Source organism: Protomyctophum parallelum (genome assembly GCF_964188405.1).
Source record: "Protomyctophum parallelum genome assembly, chromosome: 9".
NCBI classification, from domain to species: Eukaryota; Metazoa; Chordata; class Actinopteri; order Myctophiformes; family Myctophidae; genus Protomyctophum; species Protomyctophum parallelum.
The window spans coordinates 24245592-24266307 of record NC_139706.1 but is presented as its reverse complement, the minus strand read 5'-3'; the positions used below and the strand labels follow the sequence as shown (position 1 = coordinate 24266307).

Below are 20716 nucleotides of genomic sequence, written 5' to 3'. Positions count from 1 at the left end.
ATCCAACGGGCAATACTTAGTAACAACTTAATAACAACTTTATTCACAAGTGCGGCATAAATTATACAGTATTTGATAGTATTGTAATAGGCGGTTAGATGTAGAAGAGTATGAATTAACTAATGTAGTCAAGAAACATCTCTTCAACCAGCTCGCTGCTGAAACACTCAACTGAAAGGGAAATAAGCCTAATAATTGAACAGAATGTGTTTTTCTGGATTTCTGACATTGCATTTAACATCTTACATTCAGTCAGATAACTCACAAATAGATTTAACCAATATTTATTATAGAGTGAAAATACAAGTGTGCATATGATATTTTATCTTATGGCTCTGCTACTATTTCTCCCTGCTCGGCACAATTAAACACCATCATTAAACATTAAGAGCAGGGAGATACAACTAGAAAAAGGTCTCCACCAGGTTGTGGCCTCCTGGTGGCGCTATAATAGGCCAATGTGAAAAGGGTGTCATTTCTTCTTACGCCTTGGATGGCAATTCCCCCTTTGACAAGTCCCGCCCGTGGTTGTGCCCCTCTTCGCACCCATTGGTTGCCGTTTCGTGGTTGGATAAAAATCCTCTCTCTCCATCCACTACCATTGAAATAACATGTTGTTCAGTTGCTTCGTATTGATATTCTGTGCACTCAATTGTTATTTTAAACTTGGTGTCAGTTGTAGGAGAAGACTTTCGCACACCCAGAAATCAGGCGTATGCACAGGTGCGTAGGCCAGTGGACATCAATGAAAGCAATAAGGTACACCCTTACACTGTGTATCTGCTCGGCAGTATTGTCTTACTGCCGAGTATTGTCTTATTTAATGAAGCAAACTTGGTGTCAGTAAAAAGGAACATCACAGGCACAGTGACTCGGCATATCATGTTTGTTTTTAGTTTTTTCCAAAAATGATGTTTTAGCAAATTCAATATAAACAAGGCGGAACCAGGGCGGAAACAAGGCAGAAAGAGCCTGCTGGTTAGTCAGTCAGGGACCAATCAGAAGGCTGACAAAGGGTGAATTGGATGATTTGAGGCATTTTGTTTCCAAAAATGTGTTTTGCAAAAAATCCACCAGTTGGTGGCGCTATAACAGGCCAATGTGAAAAGGGTGGGATATATATCCTCAGCCTAGTAGGAAAGTCTGTGAAAGATTTCACATAAATTGCATGCTGCGTTCATGATTTGAGGCTTTTTGTTCAAAACGGGCCAATCCTAAATCCGCAAGTTACGTATCATTTGTCAAACTCTAGATCTAAACGGCTAGAAACTGCCTTTGTGGCTATAGCCCCCTGCCTGCACCCTCCTGCACAAAGTGAGTGTCTGTCTGACACATTGGACTAGTGGTGCTCCCTGCACAAGGCCAGTAAGCTCACCTTTTCATGACAAGTTCTATAGTAAACTATGCATGGAGCAATGGCCCAATTGGCAATATCAATATAGATTCTAGGTAAACAATGTGTTCTGATATTATTCATACCAGAAATTGATGCATTCTTCTTACCATACACAATAGTGTACCTGTACCTGTCAGTCAGATTTATTAATTTATTCTATTAAAATGTGGCTAATTATTGCTGTGGAATGTGAATAGTTGTTAAAAAGAATATTACCGGTACTGAGGCAGAACGTATACAGTTACTATAGGCTCACATAGCAGCCTAACATATAGCTCACAATAACATGTGATGCTGGGGGAATGCTACTGTATAGCTAGGGTTAACACAGAACACAAAGTAAAGGTTTAAACGGAAAGTCAACCCAAATGTAACCACTGTCTATCATATTTGGTTCACTAAATCTTTGCTGTACCCACGGCGTCAGCTTGCCAAGCTGTGGCGTGGGCATACGCAAATTTAGGACACTCATGGATGCTTACATTTCATGGAAGCACTGAGAAAACTGTTCTTCGTCCTTTTTTTCAAACTTGACTACGGTAGCGGTGGTAAGGGAAACTTTGACAGGAAAAGACTCGCTCACCGTATAGAAAGAGAAGTAAAACTCCTTTTATTTTATCATGCTCTTATGGTGCCCTGTGCTCATGGTGCAATTAAAATGTTTCGGTCCTCAGACCTTCGTCAGTGCTATAGCACTGACGAAGGTCTGAGGACCAGTCTAAGGAGTTTTACTTCTTTTTCAATACGGTGAGCGAGTCTTTTCCTGTCAAAGTTTTGCTTACATTTCATGGAATGGCGCAAGATGAAACGTCCATGGATGAACTGGAGAACCATGGGAGGAACTGCAATGGTGCAGGAGCCAATTGTTATACAATTTGGGTTGATTTTTCCTCTCAAAAGCTTTGGAATGGGTTTTGATATGATGGATTTTAGCTGGACTCCAGGCATTCTGAAACCTAGGGGATATCACATGTTCTGGATGATAGTAAGATAGGGATGGGGGGTAAATTAATTGGAAGCACATAACTGAAAACCCTTACCCATGAACCCAAGGATAACCAAGGGATGGGGGCAGAATCTCCGTTCTTGGGTTTTGCATGGATGAAAGATGCCAAAGAGAGAGTGAGTGAGGAAGGGATTGAGTGCAGACTGATGAAAGGTGGAACACAGAGATGTAATATGTGCTCTCTGCCCCAAATCCAACCCTGTGCCTCTGAGAGTGCTGATCAAGTAAGGACAGGGGGCATGTTAGGTTAGGCCCTACCTACAGAATCAAACTAAATCCTATTATTCAGAAACAGCTGGTGATTTTTTTTTCTGGAGCATCATCCAGTTCTGAGAAACCTGTATCAAATATTAAAGTAATAGCCTATAAGCATATGCACTGCTTGCAAGTTGCATAATACTGTACTTTACCTGGTTTTATTTGAAAAGAGGATTTTTGCTATGGCATGATAGAGCACATGACACATGAAACGGCTTGAAATTGCTATCTTGCCCACACAGGTTTAGGACAGCGGTAAGCGCCTCCTCAGACCACCCAAAATGCGAAATCCGTTTGATAGAAGAACATGCTCCTGAGATGGAGCTGCCTCGACGCACAATGTTGCACAGCTCAGAGGTCTTGTTCTGTCTTAATTCTCCACAAATCTCTGCATGTAATTTTACTATAATCAGCAGGGTGTCAATTCCGTGTGCAAGTAGGCGGGGCTAAACGCTGCCATAGTCAAGCCACAGACTGACAACATTCTGTGGACGTATTTTCAACATAATTTACTACAATAAGCGGATGGAGTTCTTTTCCCCGCTTCTTCCAATGATTCCTGCATCATGTTACAATTGACAGGAGCTTGTAAACAAACACGTTGATCAGTTACACGCTGATCCAGCGGGGGTATTGTAATCGCCAGCATGTGGCCGACTGGCCGTGAGCCTAATTGGTTGTCCGACAGATTTAATCCGATGTCGATCAGACCTGTTGGATGAGTTGGGTGAAGGGGTCAGGGGTCGACCTCGGTCAAAGTTCACGACCTCGGTCAAAGTTCACGGTCACATCGCAAGATCAAACTGTAGCAATGATGTGGCCATACTAAAGCATGTGGCACTGGTCTAGCATCTGAGTGGATCAAAGGGAGGTCAGTCACGCTGCACGCACATCCATTCCACACACCATTTAAAGGCAGGTGCTCAACTAAAAAGAATATGGATCAAAGGCAAAAATGTAATAAAATATAAATCACACTTGTGTGAAGTGAGGGGCACTCTTATCATCATCAAATCAACACATTCCGTGCTACAAAAACATTCCGTGCTACAAACACATTCTGTGCTCAAACACACAACGCTGTGCATAGAAAAAGAGTTTGTACACTGTACAGTATAGTGTCTTAACTCAGAGGGGGACAAATGTAACTACCATCTCAAAGGTAAATTAACATTGAGGATTGTACTGTGTGGTTGGTAAAATCATGCCTTATTGTGTGCATGAATGTGAACACCTTGAATGTGTTTGTTATTGAAGAGGAACACAATAATCGCAGTGGAAAAGTTACTCACTCTGCATTGGAGAAAAGAAGACCTCAGATACAGGAGCTATCTTGGTCCATTTGTAATGAGGTACAGGCTTCCCATGGCTAGACTTACAGCTCAGTGTCACGTTTCCCTTCAGCACTGGTTCCCCTGTCATTGTACACACTGGAGGAGAGGGGCGGACTGGATGGTAGAACAAATGGAAAGGCACGCACACATGCACGCACGCGCACACACGCGCGCGCACACACACACACACACACACACACAGGCTGAGTGAGGCTGATGAACTGTTATATAAATTAGAAGAGACAACTCTACATACAGAAGCAAATCGGAATCTTAAAATGTGTTTCAGTACCCATTCACGTAAAGGTGAACTTCTGCACCAGTTTAATGCCCCTTTAAGAATTAATAATACACATAGTGTATGACAACTACTGTAAGGGTTGGGTCAGAAAAAAGGAATGTATAAAATCTTCTCAAATGTCTAGCTGCTTTTAGCAGCGTGTTTCCAGAAGGAAAAACAATTCAAACTCTCAAAATGCCAATCAGTTAAATTAACACTGATGATTGGTGACACTGACTAGATCATTACCTTTAACATTAAGGAGAAGGTTTCCTTTGAAGCTAGTGAGGCCAGAATCTCCAAAGTAGAGGACATCGCAGGTGTAGCGTCCTGAGTCGGATTCTTGGGTGTTGTTGATGTAGATGGACAGGTTGGCAGAGGGCATGGCCTTGCTGAAGTTAACCCTATGGGTGAATTCATTCGGTGTAATCGGTCCACCTACCTCACCTGAGCTGAAAGATATTATCTGCACAGAGCCAAAGAAAACAGCAAGAGGATTTCTACAGTTAGAATTCTGTCACTGTAAAGCTAGAATTATTTGCATACATACTTAATAATGAGCAAATTCCTAAATTGCTTTGAGTGAATTATCTCTCTCTCTCTCTCTCTCTCTCTCTCTCATTTAAAAATAAACAAATTAATATTATTTCTGCTATATGCATATTGAGCCTCCTGCAGATTAACCATAACACAATTCAACATCCTTCATGTACAGATGGTGGAGGTTGAATTTTAGGCAGATTTTCTGGTTGAGATAAGCTTGCAGGCAACAGACAGTTAAACTATTGAGATTATTATAATCACAGCAAATGTCAAACACTATTATACAGACTGACACACACGCACACACAGTCACTAGCAGCTTTAGGATATGTCATAGCGGATATGTACCAGAGCTAGAATGCCATTAGCATCACTCTTAAACTCATTACATCCTTCCGTTTTGTATTAAGACATTAGCAGTGGTGTTGGTCATGATCCTCCTCTGTACAGATCAGCAACTATTTTACCTTTCATGTCACGGACATGTTTCCGGAGAATATGACTGCAACTGTTTTCTTTGCAACCAAAAAGCAAATTTTCAAAACAACAAATTAGAGATAAATGTTCTTTGCTGGTTCACTCACATGCAAGTTGCGTGCTTCATTGTCGAAGTTCCACATGACAGAGTTTTTGGCAATGTCTGATCTAGGGCTATACCAGGCCTGCAACACAACCCTTTGGCCTTCCACCACCTCCATCTCTCTTCTGGGGATCTCCAACCTCTCAGTGTCACCTGGAAAAGCAATTAAGCAACATGACACAAACATCATGCTATGCTTGAACAAGTAAATTAAACAACAAAGAATGAGATGACATTGGTAAGTTTACATCATAGTTGCTATGGAAACAGTTCTGGCAAGGTCAATATGAATAGGAGTGTAATTATTGGTAAGCAGAATATTGACAGAATATCAGTTTTGATTGATTGATTGAAGTATTTATTAACAGTTCACATGAAAGCACAACTCAATACAAAGACTGTTACTGTGGACAACACACTGATAAAGCATTACACTTGTTTACAACAGGGTCCACCATTTTCAATTCATAAGATTAGTTTTTGGCACTTTTTGCCCCTATTCTCCTCTAAATATTGACACTGTGACCTTGTGATAACAATGCAAGGCAAGCAAATGTTATGTCCAAAGCAGGGGAGCAGTCAGACAGATATTTCGTGAAGCCAAGAAAGTTCATATTATAATGGCCTGTTGTGGCGCTGTCATTGGGCCCAAACAAATCCATAGCCCCATAGAGGCCCATGTATTTGGGCCCAACTTCACCTAGACTGTATTACCTTAATAAACATGGTCATGAATACTTTCTGCTTCCAGTCACTAGTTTAAAGTCTCATTTCTCATGTCATAATATTCTTTTTGGAAAATTAAAGTTGCGTATGTTCTGAGGGGCGTGGCTACCGTTACAGTCTATGAACGGGAGCCACCCCCCATTCAGTCAAAATAAAAACCAACGAAGAGTAAGGGAAGTCCCGCCTCGTTGTCTGGGCCAGCCAATGGCCAGCAGGGCCCAAACGGAGCCAGCCAATGGCCAGCTGGGCCCAAACGGATCTAGAAATATGGCGACTTACAGTGCAAGGAATTACAGCCTTCATTTTACGTCCATGTTACACCCGGGGAACGCTTTGTCCATATTTTTTACAGTCTATTGTCCAAAGGCAATTCAAAGTGCTTTACTTTACATAATGCATAAAAAAAACATTTAAAGGCAAAGAAATGCATTGAAAAAGTTGCAGAACAAATAAAATGTGAAATGATCACCACACCAGAGAAAGCACACTTCTCAAGTTCTCATGTACAGTAACACTATAAACCAGTAAACTTGTATTGAGCAGGAAAATACAGGGTATGCGCATGCATAAAGTGAGTGGCAAAAAGTGAGTTTAATGTCGTTTAACATCGTTTAATGCAGTCAGATATGACGTTTCTGTTTGGATGTATCAAGGCCAGGAAGTATTTATTTGCCACTCGGTAGGCGTTCCCGCATAACTTCCGGGTATGATGATGATGATGTCACGCCTCACACGCATACCCTCTATTGTCTAGGAGGCAGACTATTAATTAACCTTCTGAAGGCAACTGTCAGCCTTCTGATGGAAACTGTCAAAATTCAACTGTTCTAAAAACTGTTAATCAAAAATATTGATTGCATTCAGTCAGTGAACAACAAGCATTTTTCTTCAAACTTAAAACTGTAATTAAATTGTGTGTGTATTAATTCAATTAATTAATTTAGCAATCCTGGTTGCAAGGGATTGAAATGGATTAAAAATAAAACCTCAATGGATTCTGTCTTTGTTTACACTGTGACTGTGGTATTGTCTCATCTAGGATAATCAAAGATCATTGCTGGGATCAAAGCCTCAAAGGTCAGTCAATCCTCATGGCCCTGAAGACAGAAGAACAAGATCCAGTTAGCTTACCCTCGTGCCATGTTGACATTTGTAGTAATTTCTAGATTCAAGTCAAGTGTATACATTAACTGTAATCCCGTATACCAATGCTAAGCCATACTTATTACTCGCTGAGGAAAACCCAAACATACAATGTCCCACAGCAGAAGACACTGAGCACATTAGTAAGATAATATCTGAAGTAGAATACTGACTTTATCAATGTTAAAAGATAATAGTTCCCTGTACACGACTATGGAGTGGAGCTTTATGTAACCCAAACTGCACTCCTCCAACACCAACATTCTCATATCTCACTGACTGCAGCCTACCAGACAGTTCTCCTATGGAGACAATTGGAGTGATATACAACAGTCACGTCTACAGTACTGTACATTTTAGTGTCAAAATAAGGCATAGGTCTACATTGCATTTGAATGTTATGATGTTGCACTCCACTCTTCAGCCTGTAATGTCTTAAATTGCGTTCAGACCTGAATCGTCACTGCAACGCGATTACATACAAAGTCAACGCAAAGTAAAGCAATTGAAGCGACTGGAGACAAATATATATCTTCTGGTTTGAACGCACCTTTAGTTACAGACAGAACCATTTCCTTTATACGGTAAACAAGACAAATAAACCAAATAAACAGCAATTCAATCTAATCTGGGCACATAGTGGTTTTGGTGGTATGTGAAGACTCCGAGAAAATCAAGCTCACAAAAGCAAAAAGCACTCACAACAGCAACGTTCATTTTTGAACAAATGACTCTTGACACATTCTGTATGGTAGACTCTACCATACAGATGCGTCAAGAGTCATTTGTTCAAAAATGACTACTCTACCAGGTAGAGTATGTATCTCTGTATCTGTATCTGTATAATAGAACTCACATGGGGTACATAGTACAGGTAGGATGTTACCTGAAGCCCAATGCACAGTATATCTCCACTGTACAAGCAACAGCAGAAATTTGGTTTGAGACTTTAAGAGTATAAGACCCCCACATGATTATTGATTAAAGTACAGTATTAGCTTGAACATCTACATATACGAGAGAGAGAGAGAGAGAGAGAGAGAGAGAGAGATTGAGAGGGAGAGAGAGAGAGAGAGAGAGAGAGAGAGAGAAAATGTTTATTTTTGACAATAATGCAAAAAATATATAAAAGCAAAGCAATCTGTCTACAGAATCTACATGGTCTGTTCAGTAGCACCAATGGCAATGACGTGCGCCGCTGAAGGAGAAACGATGAGAAAGTAGGATGAGGAGAGATAAAAGAAAAGCCAGCAAACTGTCAACTCACAAGGTGCCCAGTCCTCTGAACTGGACAGCTGAATTTGTATCAGCTGATCCCAGCAGTCGTCGTCCTCCTGTTCTGCCAGTTTGAAGCTTGGCCCCCAAAAAATAACCAGTTTGGTGAAAAAACAATAGCACCAATAGCTGCAGATAACACTATACGTTTGAAAAGAGTGTCTCAACTGCCAAGCCTCCAGCTTACATAGACTCAAATGGATAATGTACAATAAAGTAGGTATAGCTACGACGCACACACAGACAGCTGGAACGACGGTTAGTGAAAGAGGAGGAAAGTGATGCTGCATGTGTGGAATCTATGGATGTGAGAGCGAGAGAGAGAGAGAGAGAGAGAGAGACAGAGAGACAGAGAGACAGAGAGATTAATACAATCTTGATTTTGACATATAGGTTTGGTTGCAGTTTCTCTACGCTGTCTTCTTCCCCCCAGGGATTTTCTGACTGACACCATCTCTTTGGTGTCCCTGTCCCTTCATACATGCTATGTATTTGATTAATCCTGTTGACTAATCCCATTCCCCCCCCGTAAAAAATCCCAGGCTCAATCCCTCAACTCACTTTGGCTTCTCACTTCTCGTGAGGAAATATAGCTCAGCTGGATATTGATGTTATGATGTAACACAACACATGGTCACTCTGGCAACCCACACTGTGGTTTATTGTAACACAACATTGACATTCACTTAAGTGCTAATTAGCACATCATTCATGTCGTGTGAACTGAGCCCGTTTCCCCACTTCATGCCAAAGGGACATTTGAAATAAAGCACGCACAAAAATATGTTATTTTTTAAACTAACTTTTGTTGAAACTATGACATTGTGTGTGTGCGTGCGTGCGTGCGTGTGTAATCTGTATATAATAATAATAATAATAATAATAAACTTTATTTATATAGCACCTTTCATACATAAATGTAGCTCAAAGTGCTTTACAGAGCAGAAAAAATTATAAAAACAAAAGCAAAACAAAACAGCATTAAAACAGGAATGCAGTTAAAACAATAGGACAATAACGCAAATGTCAAGTTTCAAATCAGGAGAAGGCAGTGGTACAAAGATAAGAACAGATAAAATAAGGCAACGACATTAAAAAACAAGCAGTACTACAATACAGTGAGGACGTGAATAACAAAAAAATAAAAGATCACTTAAAAGCAATGTTGTAGAGGTGGGTCTTGAGCTGAGCTTTAAAAATGTCTACAGAGGCTGCCTGACGAAGGTACAGTGGGAGCTTGTTCCATGCCGACGGCCCGTAGAAGCAAAAAGCTGCTTCCCCGTATTTTTTAGTTGCCATTTTTTTAGGCAAAGCGAGCAGGCCAGCAGTGGAAGACCTTAGGGGCCGGTTTGGGACATATTTAGGCAGGCAGTCATGTAGGTAGGAAGGTGCGAGACCATTGAGAGCTTTATAGACAAATAAAATAATTTTAAAATCAATCCTAAAAACAACAGGAAGCCAGTGCAGTGTTGCCAAAACTGGAGTAATATGTTCTCTCATCTTAGTTCTAGTTAAAACTCTAGCTGCTGCATTTTGGACAAGTTGAAGTCTGTCAGTTGTTTTCTTAGGCAGTCCTGAAAAGAGCGCATTGCAGTAGTCAAGCCGAGAAAAAACAAAGGCGTGGATTAGCGTTTTTGCATCGTCCAAGGACAAATAGGCTCTGATTCGTGACATATTTCTAAGGTGAAAAAAGGCAATCTTGGTAACATGATTAATGTGTGAATTAAAAATAATAACCCCCAGGTTCTTTACTGTACTGTTACTTTCTACAGTCAGGTTGCCAAGCCTGCTTATTATTGATTCTTTCTGCTCGCTAGAACCGATTATGAGAACTTCTGTCTTATCCTCATTTAGCTTGAGAAAGTTCTCACTCATCCAGCATTTGATGCTAGACAGACAGGTCAGCAGTGGGTCTAAGCCTCTAAGGCACAGGGATCATCTGGGGCCACAGAAAGATATAGTTGGGTATCATCAGCATAGAAATGAAAATTGACTCCGTGATTGGTAATGAGTTCGCCCAATGGCAGTATGTACAAGGAGAAAAGCAGAGGACCAAGAATCGAGCCCTGTGGAATACCAGAACTGATGTCGTGTTTGTCTGAGTCAAACTCGGCTAGATTGACAAAGTAACTTCTGTTTGATAGGTAGGAGGAGAACCAGGACAGGGCCGTACCAGACAGGCCTATCCAGTGCTCCAGTCGCTGTATTAAAATTGAATGATCAATCGTGTCAAATGCATGCAGCCGATAAATCTAGAAGTAAGAGAACGGATACATGTTTCTTGTCAGCAGACACCCTAAGATCATTCATTACTTTTACAAGTGCTGTTTCTGTGCTGTGACCTTTCCTAAAGCCAGATTGGAATTTGTTGTGCACATTATTGTTCTGTAGAAATACATCCAATTGATGGGAGATGCATTTTTCTAAAACCTTGCCCAGAAAGGGTAGATTTGAAATTGGTCGATAGTTACCCAAAACAGAGGGATCAAGATTATGTTTCTTGAGTAGGGGCCTAACTACGGCAGTCTTCAGTGAGTCTGGGAAGACGCCTGATTGTAGAGAGCTGTTTACAATTTTTAGGATATCTCCAATCACACTGTCTATTGTCTAAGACCTCTTTGAGAAAGGTGGTGGGAATTGTATCCAATGAACAGGAGGATGATGTCATCTGTGATATAGTTTTGCGGAGTTCGTCTTTTGCGCAGAACGATAATAGGCTCCCCCTGGGGAGATCTACCCAGGGACCATTAGCTGCTGTTTAAAGGTTTGCGCTAGCAGCAGCATCATTCATAATATCAGCTCTAATGTTAAAAATGTTGTTCAAAAAAGCATGCAAACTCATTACACTTAGCTTTAGAGGCCGGGAATGACTGCTTGTAGGACTGGGGGGGGTTTAAAAGTCGTTCAATGGTAGAGAATAGTACTCTGGCATTTTTCTTGTTCTCGTTAATAATGCCAGAGAAATATGCCTGCCTTGCTAGACGCAAGGCTTTGTTATAGGCGACTGTTGACTTTTTAAGAATCTCTAGGTGGAGATTCTTAAAAAGTCAACAGTCGCCTATAACAAAGCCTTGCGTCTAGGCCACACACACACACACACACACACACACACACACACACACACACACACACACACACACACACACACACACACACACACACACACACACAAATCTCATCTCATCTAATCACAGTGTCCTGAACTCGTACCCTTCCCTGCTTTTGTCAGTGTGATGGTGGAATGGTGGAGTGTAATCAAATCATCCATGGGTTATGCATGTACACTATGAGATTAGAATCTTCACCGGCAACAGCATAATCGTTTTTGGTTTTGTTCTGGATTTGAAACATGTTTTGTCTTACAAATCCTCTTATTGTTGAGACCACATTTTGGTCACCTTGACCAATCCATCAATTTACTGAAAATGGTCTGGCTGGTTCTAGTGGACCACAGTCCAGTTCACAGCATTATATAAAAATGAATCTCCAAGAGCAGTACTAAACTAGAAAGATGCAATTCTGGAGAAATTGCACCATATGATTGAAATGTGGGTTGGATTGGGAATTCTGTTCTGTTTTGTAAAATAGGCCCCCTCCCACTAACTTCGGAAGCCGTTTACGGCCGAACGATATGCACTATCAAGTTGTTTAATGTTCAGGATATCACTTATATCCTGGAGTGGTTAACTTGGCAATCAAAGGATTGCTGAGTACAGCTGCTAAAAATGCGATAAAATACATCTGTAGTCTTGACCCAAGGCTAGCTGATCCATAGTGTTATAAGTTACAATCCATTCTGGGACTTGTAGCTGGGATAATAATATCAACACTTTAATACTGGAGCATTTACAGAATAATTTGATTTTAATAGTAGGCCTATATATGTTCAAAGACAGTATAAAAAGGGATTAATATCTGTCTGGGTTAAACAATTGGAGTGACGAGAATTAAGTGCTGAACTGAAATTCTGAATGATGCCATAGATTCTATGATCAAGAGGATAATGCCCTGTCTTTTCCTCTTCACTCCAGACTATTCTTATGTCTTTGACCATGTTTATCCTCAGAACTGTGTCATTCAATTGTTTATTAAATGAAGGTTAATCCCTGACTGTCTCCATCTGGGGTGCATGCATGGCTGCAGACACAGACTGAGACAAACAATGACATCACTCAAGATGTGGTTGTGGGCACAAAGCCAGCTTAAATGAAAAAATCACACCCGTGGTGCAACTCTGTGTGGGGGTCCCCGGAACTTCCAGAGCCAGGAACGCGCCCAGGGTGCCGGCCCGGTTCTGGCGAGCCGCCCTCTGTCTCTCGCATGCATGCACACTCCACATTGTAATTAGCTGGCAACAGTGCAACACTCTCTGTTTCTAGCTCAACAGCGCCACTTTGGCACCTGTTGGTACAATACATACATACATACATTACATGTACACAATACCTCAAAACATAATTTGCATTGTTTAGCCAGCAGCTATGTGTAACCCAGCCAACATGGCAACCCGCAAATGGCAACCTATGCAACTGTCAATCAAGGCAGTATAAAGGTGATATGGAGGTGACATCAGTTCCTACACAATTCCCACTCCCACTCCCACCTCATGCAAGATGGCCGAAATGTTTGGCATGGCAGCAGCAGCAGGTTCCTGTTTACTGTGACAATCTTTGGTTACTCTTCGGTGAGTTATATAGGCTTGGTGTCATATTAACTTGGATCAACTGGTTAACTGTTTGTTTATATTGAAAGTATTTGATTTATGATTTATGTTTGACCTTTTGGTTTAATAATTAATATTGGTGTATTATATTATAATATATATATATATATATATATATATATATATATATATATATATATCATGTTATATATAATTATATATATTATAAAATACCTTGAATTTTATTTTCTAAAAGCATGCATGTAATGATATAAACTGTTATTAGAAAAATTATTAAAGATTAGATACTGATCACATCAAACTCTTTATTCATTTAATAGTTTTGATTTAAAGTTGTACAACGAGGATTTTTTGGAACAAAATACTGATTTAGACACTTGGCCTTGCAGATCAGGTTTTTGTGTCCTTGAAAGGAAAACCCTTGGAAGGTTCTGGTACCGGCTGGTACCTGGACCTGGCGAGCCGACCCGGAACTCGACGCACCCCTCCCTCCACAAATGTGGTAAAGCCATGTTTTGCATTTGCAGCACTAACTGGATTCTTCTCTTTAAAATACATTGTTTTCCATAAAGGCTATGAGATGTTGGTGGTGTCTCAGTAGCCCCCTGCTTCAGCCACAACAATGCCTGGGTAAAAAGAGAGAGATAAAATGAAAATAATAATAATAATAATCCTGTATGTATGTATCCTGCATGTAAATCCGACGGAGCATTAGTCCGACATGCGGACGCATCTCAGACTAGCGCCTGCTCCCGTGCTTGCGGTTATGGTTAGGTTAGGGTTTGAGGTGGGTTGTCGTTTTTCGGACCATTGACTAGTCGAACTAAAGTACTGCACCCTCCTGTCTAAAGTGTCTTTATTGTTGTTATTATTATTTTATTAATGTTGTTATTATCCATTTAGTTCTGGTTCCTCAAACCAGCAGCAGCAATAATATAAACTGAAATAATAAATATATTCTACACAACAAGGAAATTATATATATATATATATATATGTCATATACACACACACACACACACACACACAATTATACACTTATTTTCCAGTATTTTGCTAGCAGATGTGTGTGAAGGTACTGTGTACAAGGTTCGTACTCCTAAATTACAATCTACTATATCTGTGTCCTGGGCATTGTTTGACTGTAAACTGTCTGAATGTGCATGATGCTGTAATATCACAAGTAATCAATAGATGGCAGTACGTGCACATCTGATAACATATAGGAGTCTTTGAAAACTACAGGAAAAACAGCTACAAGTGAAAATGGAGATGGCAGGTTACAATCCAGGCTATGCTATTAGAATGACCACCACACAGCAGGACAGACAATCAAATAAGAAACTCGACTGTTTCTAGTCTACTCTGTATGATCAAACAAATTATAATTTAAATGCAAATTGTCTGGAAATGTGCAGGCCTACAACAGTATGTGAAAATGACCCAGTCCTCCTCATTAACAAGCTCTATCGCCACAATCTCTATTTTCACCCTGACGCTCAGATTCAGTCTACAGGTTTTACACAACAGAAAAGGGCTGGGCAATATGGACAATTATAAAGAATATATTATATCGATAAAACAAATCTTTTCCTCATCAATAGAAAGCTGCGTGTAACTACTTATTCTGAAGTGTCATTTCTTAATAGACAATCCATAACACATTGAGACAATGTTAATAATTCCCACACAGCAAAATGTTTTTGTTGTTGACATTCTATATAGTTTAAACCGAGATGTTCAAACACTATTAAATCAGGTGAATACTTCAAATAAATAGCCTACTAGAAAGTTGCTAATAGAACAATAATGTCTGACAACTTTAACCACATAAACCGTATTACTTAGTTGACCGGGATCCCCCAGGGCTATATTTTTCGTCCCCCCCCCCCCCCCCTGGCACGTGAGTTTGTACATCTTATTCTAGCAGAATGTTTTTCCCAGAATAGGGAGGTCATGTGGTAAATGAACTGTGGTTATATATGCACATCTAAATCCAAAAGAATATAACATCTAAATCATTTAGTGCAGCATTACCCTATCCCAGGTGTATCCTAGGTGGACTTCATGCCAAACCACTGCACAACGGACCAGATATCTGCACTCCGCCTCATCATTGAGAAGGTACATGAGTTCCGTCAAGACATACACCTCTACAATACATTGCCTTTCTCTGTCTTAAGGCTGCTTTTGACACTGTGGACCACGCTTCCCTTTGGAAGATCCTTACCAAGAAAGATGTGATGCCGAAAGCTGTGTGAGCGTCGATGGCAAGAACTCTTGCTGGTTGAGACAGAGATGCGCAGCTGCACCAGACCTATTTAACTGCACCATCTGATGAAACGGATCTGTGCATGTCTTGCAGTGCAGCCTTGGAATTATACCAGTGGAAGCCAACAAAATGGGTCAAAAGGTCAGCTGGGCCAAAACAAAACAAATTATGCACATCGGAGGCGCAGCCAACCCTTCGTTGAACTTGAAATTGGTGACCTGCTTAATCTAACTAACTATATACTTATATTATACTTACCTACCTTGGGTCCAACATCACTAACAACGTAAATATGTCACCAGAAATTAATCGGAGACATGCCCTGGCATGTAGTGTCATGGAAACACTCTGGAAGCTGCTGTGAAGATCCATATCAAGACAGAGAGAACAAATGAAACATTTACAACACCTCAGAACTCTCCTTCCTTGTCTACATAGCAGAAATTTGACCTCTCAACAAGACCCTGCCTGACGGAGTTGATGGCTTTCACACCATAACGCTGCGCTCAATCAAGTGGATTGATCAGCCCTTCCACGTCCCATCTGGCAGCACAGTGTCACTGTGCCAATACAGCCACACCAAAAGACTCCCCCCTGAACACGTGACGTACGCTACACACGCTATCATCCACTTTTAACCAAAAGCCGCCATCACTATGGAGAATTACTTAACATTGCATATATTGTATTTGGACAATTTCATACATTTTGAGGGGCGCTATCCCCTCCTATGTCCAGCTTTGAGTGTTTGTCCTAACACAAACATTGAATGCCATTGACAATGAATGGCCAGTTTTGAGTGTTTGTGCAAACGGTAAACACTAACATTGAATGCCATTGGGGCGCCCGCTGGCCTAGTGGTCCAGGCACATGCCACATATAGGCTCTGGCCTGCAGCGCGTCGCATGTTCGAGTCCCATTCATGACGACCTTTGCTGCATGTCTCTCCCCTTCTCTCTCTACCTCTTTCCTGTCCGTCTTCACTGTAATCAATAAAGGCACAAAAGCCAAAAAAAATATTGAGTAAACACAAACATTGAAGGTGAGGATGCAAATTGTGATTGGCTGGAATGAGATGATGTAATGATGATAAGAGCTCCCCTCACTTCACACGGGTGTGATTTTTCAATAATATAAAGATGAACAAAAACATACGCGGTACAAACTACAAAGCATATAGTAGGGGTGCACTAGATAGAAGGGAATGTAGGACAATTGCCTTCTTAGTGCAAAACGGTACATATTGCACTGACCCTAAAGGCTTTAAACAGATGGTGCTTCAATAATAAATATTTGGAGAAGGCTCCTTTAAATTGGATTACATTAGTGTTATCTGCAGCTATTTTAAGCCATTCTGAATGTGCTATCTTATCACAGGGGCCTTATAATCCCTCTTAACTTTCTGATTGTGTTTAAATTGATTATCCATGCATGCACACATGGTCCAAATTTACACGGCCCCATTCAGTTTGAAACTCTGCTTCATTCTCACAAATTATTGATGTCAATGTTGTGCCCATGCACAGCCATTAAATTATATCAGCTAATGTGTGAGGTAAGCTAAAATGTAATTCAGTGACAAACTGTCTGGATACAAAAACAACAAAAATTTGACAAAATCCTAAAATAGAAATTAAATCCAATTGCCTTCTAATCAGAAATGCAGTTAATTCTGTTAGTTAACTAAACTAACAATTATCTTTACAAAGTCATTCGATCAGAATCATATTATATTGGCTATAATTATGTCCGATGTTGTCCGTATATTTATATATATATGAATTAATCTGCCATCAATTCTGGATTGCCATAACCAGGCCCGGGCCAGCCTAGCAGTCCGGGCACCTAGGCTGCTAATCCAGCCTGACAGTGTGTTGCAGGTTCAACTCCCGATCCCGACGACCTTTACTCCGTGTGTCTCCCCATCTCCCTCCCCCCATTTCCTGTCTACTATACACTATCAAATAAAGGCAGAAAAAGGATGGCCAATATGTTTGGGAATTTACAAGGGCATATTGCAGGGTAGACATAACGTACATTACGTACTGTATTTCTATGTACATTATGTATTTCTTTGCTAAAGACTGACTGAAACCCCAATAACCCCATGACATCACTTTGGTTAGCCTGGATAAATCTGGATAACCACCACACAAGTTTCTGTCGTTTCAGGAGGTCTGGTAGTGTAGCGTAGACAGTTAACCTGATGCAATTACTGCACTGACCTGACCAGACCTCAGTGAGCTCAAAAAAGGGACCATCAATTATCTCTGTTGCCATAGAAACACAAAGCAAGTGGGAAAAAGTATTCTGATACTCCAAAAGCCTTCATTGCTTCTGCCTGTGAGTCCCTCACACCCCCATACATCAATACCACTGCTACAGTGATATCGATATGAAAAAGAGGCTTCCTTTCCAGCTTTTATCTCAGCTATTATTTATGACCATGAACTCATGACCGTTAAATCAAAACTGACATGATGACATTACGAATACATCCTTCACTAATCTAATATCTCTACTAATCTCTTCTATGGTATACATTGAAACCGTAGTCCAGTACTTAGACAATAATGTAAATTTGATTGAGAATCAGTATTAGGGTGTGTGTGTGTGTGTGTGTGTGTGTGTGTGTGTGTGTGTGTGTGTGTGTGTGTGTGTGTGTGTGTGTGTGTGTGTGTGTGTGTGTGTGTGTGTGTGTTTTGTTGTGGAGACTTCTGGTAGTCCTCTTTGAAGCACTTCAAAACAGTTCATGGACATTCTTAACCTTTGTCAAACAGGCTGCTGTTTGTTCTTTTAATAATACATACCATACATGTATCGCTACCGCCAGTCATAGAGGTGTGCATGCCTACAGTATGTGTTTATGCTAAATGCCTTGCAGCTTTGATATTAAACACTGTATATTTATGGACTATCCTCAAAGCTAAACTAGACCTACTGTAGCACATTCTGCTGGGAAACAATGATGTTTGTATACATATTCCCTACAGTATTTAGCCAACTCCGTTAATACACACAGCAGAGATAAGACCCCACCATTTTGTGTAAGTACTAAAAGCGCCTAGGTTTCCGTTTATACAAGTGACTGCTACCCACAGTCACTTGTGATCGGATAAGTGTGTTGGTGTGTGTGTGTGTGTGTGTGTGTGTTGTTGTGTGTGCTTGTACGTGTACGTGTACGCACGCGTGTGTGTGTGTTTTACAATTCAAACAATAAAGGCAAACCGTTGTAATCTGACACTGATGATTATTACAGCAGTGATGTGTTCTCGTTGTTGGAAGGGCCACCATGCTGCTTGTGTCCGACTCCTGGGCTGGTGGGGGCAGAAGCCTCTGCAGCCCAGCTGTCCATCACAAGTCCCACATTGACTTCCTTTCCCTTCCCTCTGCCCACTCTGTCCCTATGGCAGGGAAACGGTGGCAGGGAATGAAAGGCAGAGTGGAATCTTAAATTGGTCTGCAATGTCACACCACAACAGAGCCCATAACCACCCTGCCGATACGCCATCATGGGCCTTTGAAGGAGGTATTTATAAACTATTACGGTGGCAGCAGGCAGAGGGTACGCCGTTTCATCTCCCAGATCTGTCATGTGTTTCCATGCAAGAGGCGAGCAGTGCTGACATAGTGACAGAGCGAAGGCTATTGGGGCTGCTGCTGCCGTACGCGAAGGTCTAGCTTTGTGACTGAGGCTCGATGCCTGCCTCTCCAATACAGGGTCTTAATCAATGCAGCACGCACGGGGGTAATTAAGAAGCTGAGTGATCTGATTTCATATTTCAGTTGAGCTCTTATCAGGAACGACGAATTACAGGGGAAGCCTATAAGCTCTGTGCTCCCCATGCAGATGCCCAAAAGCCTTTGGAGCTCGTCAGAATGAGGGTGGTGTGGTTTGCATGGTGTACTCTGCGTGCATGCGTGTCCCAGGCCTGTTTGAAAGGGGTGATGTGCTGATGGTAAATTAGGCTCTAGCCACCCCACTGTGATGTACAGCTGGAGCTTGACAGCTTGCAGCAGGGTGCACTCCGTCCAACTGCTAAGTCACAACGTCCTATCTATTGTTATGACAGGGTGGGGCACAGTGTCAGCAGGAGCCTTGCAGACGAGAAGGAATTATACTTTTACTTCCTGGATGCTTCTACATTGAAATGTGTCTACATTGAAAGCATGGGACTCTCATCACAGAGCACAACTAAATGGACTGAGAGCTTTTGTGAATCTAAAAGGGGCTGATAGTTTTGAAGCAGAAAATGCATTCACATGGCCTATAAGTACTGCTAGTCTCAACAACTGTCCTATTCACAATCAATGGAGTAGTTCCAGAAATAGCTTTGCACGATAATACATACAAATAATCTAAAATAAAGATAATAATTATGATACCGTTAGTTTTTTTTTTAGTTTAGTCAACACTGAATAAACATCTCCGGACTAACTCAATGTAAATACTAAATATATAGGTGCCGTAAAGCAAACATTCCCTCAAGCCTGTTATTCATGACCCATACCTTCACCAAGGCAATGAGGTGATTAAAAATTTACCTCTGCACCTCTGCACAAGTAATATAGCGTGCTAACACATTTCACTGACTAAGATGTATGCATTTGAGACAAACTTGAGATGTCATTTTGTGGTAGACATTCTCTGATAAAACGGTAATGATTGCAGGTTGATTGATGATGATGATGATTGATACAGTAAATGAAGGTCAAATATGAAAATACCAAACTTACTATAGGTCATGATCTATGATTATGAAACTGAATGAAGCACAGTGAAATGGCTTAAGACAAGATTTCAAGTCTCACTCTTCTATGATGAATAGTTCAGAAGTTATATGAAAATAATGGTCATGCCTTGACCACAAGATTGCGCCATACAGTATTTCAGATATTAAGACAAATCTATTGAAGTTTCATGGCCTTGTGTTGTGATTTGATAATGTGTACTGACACATACTGCACTGCAGTCTCCTTATAATGTCTCGTTTAAGTCCATTCATTTCTATGGGAAGTTGAGAACCTCTGTGATCTATGATGAGTGCAAAATTCCTCCGTTTAAAAAAAGTATTGCTTTCTAATTCAACTATTGTGCTAGTCAATGTTTTGATTTAAATGGTTTAACTGTTTACTGATCTGCAGGTTCACACAAGGTTTGTCAATGTTTTATTTCTATTCATTTTCCACTTTCTCTTAAATGTAGTACCTCAGCATAC

General features: G+C 40.8%; 1 protein-coding gene across 1 annotated transcript in view; it reads right to left on the bottom strand.

Moving 5' to 3' along the window:
* esamb (endothelial cell adhesion molecule b) overlaps positions 1-20716 on the bottom strand; it is a 44399-nt gene that overhangs the window by 4864 nt on the left and 18819 nt on the right. Inside the window, exons 3-5 of the mRNA XM_083772571.1 lie at positions 5402-5550; positions 4524-4740; positions 3953-4108 (exon numbers count right to left, since the gene is read on the bottom strand). Coding sequence (XP_083628697.1) covers positions 3953-4108; positions 4524-4740; positions 5402-5550 — 522 coding nt within the window. The remainder of the gene's footprint in view (positions 1-3952; positions 4109-4523; positions 4741-5401; positions 5551-20716) is intronic.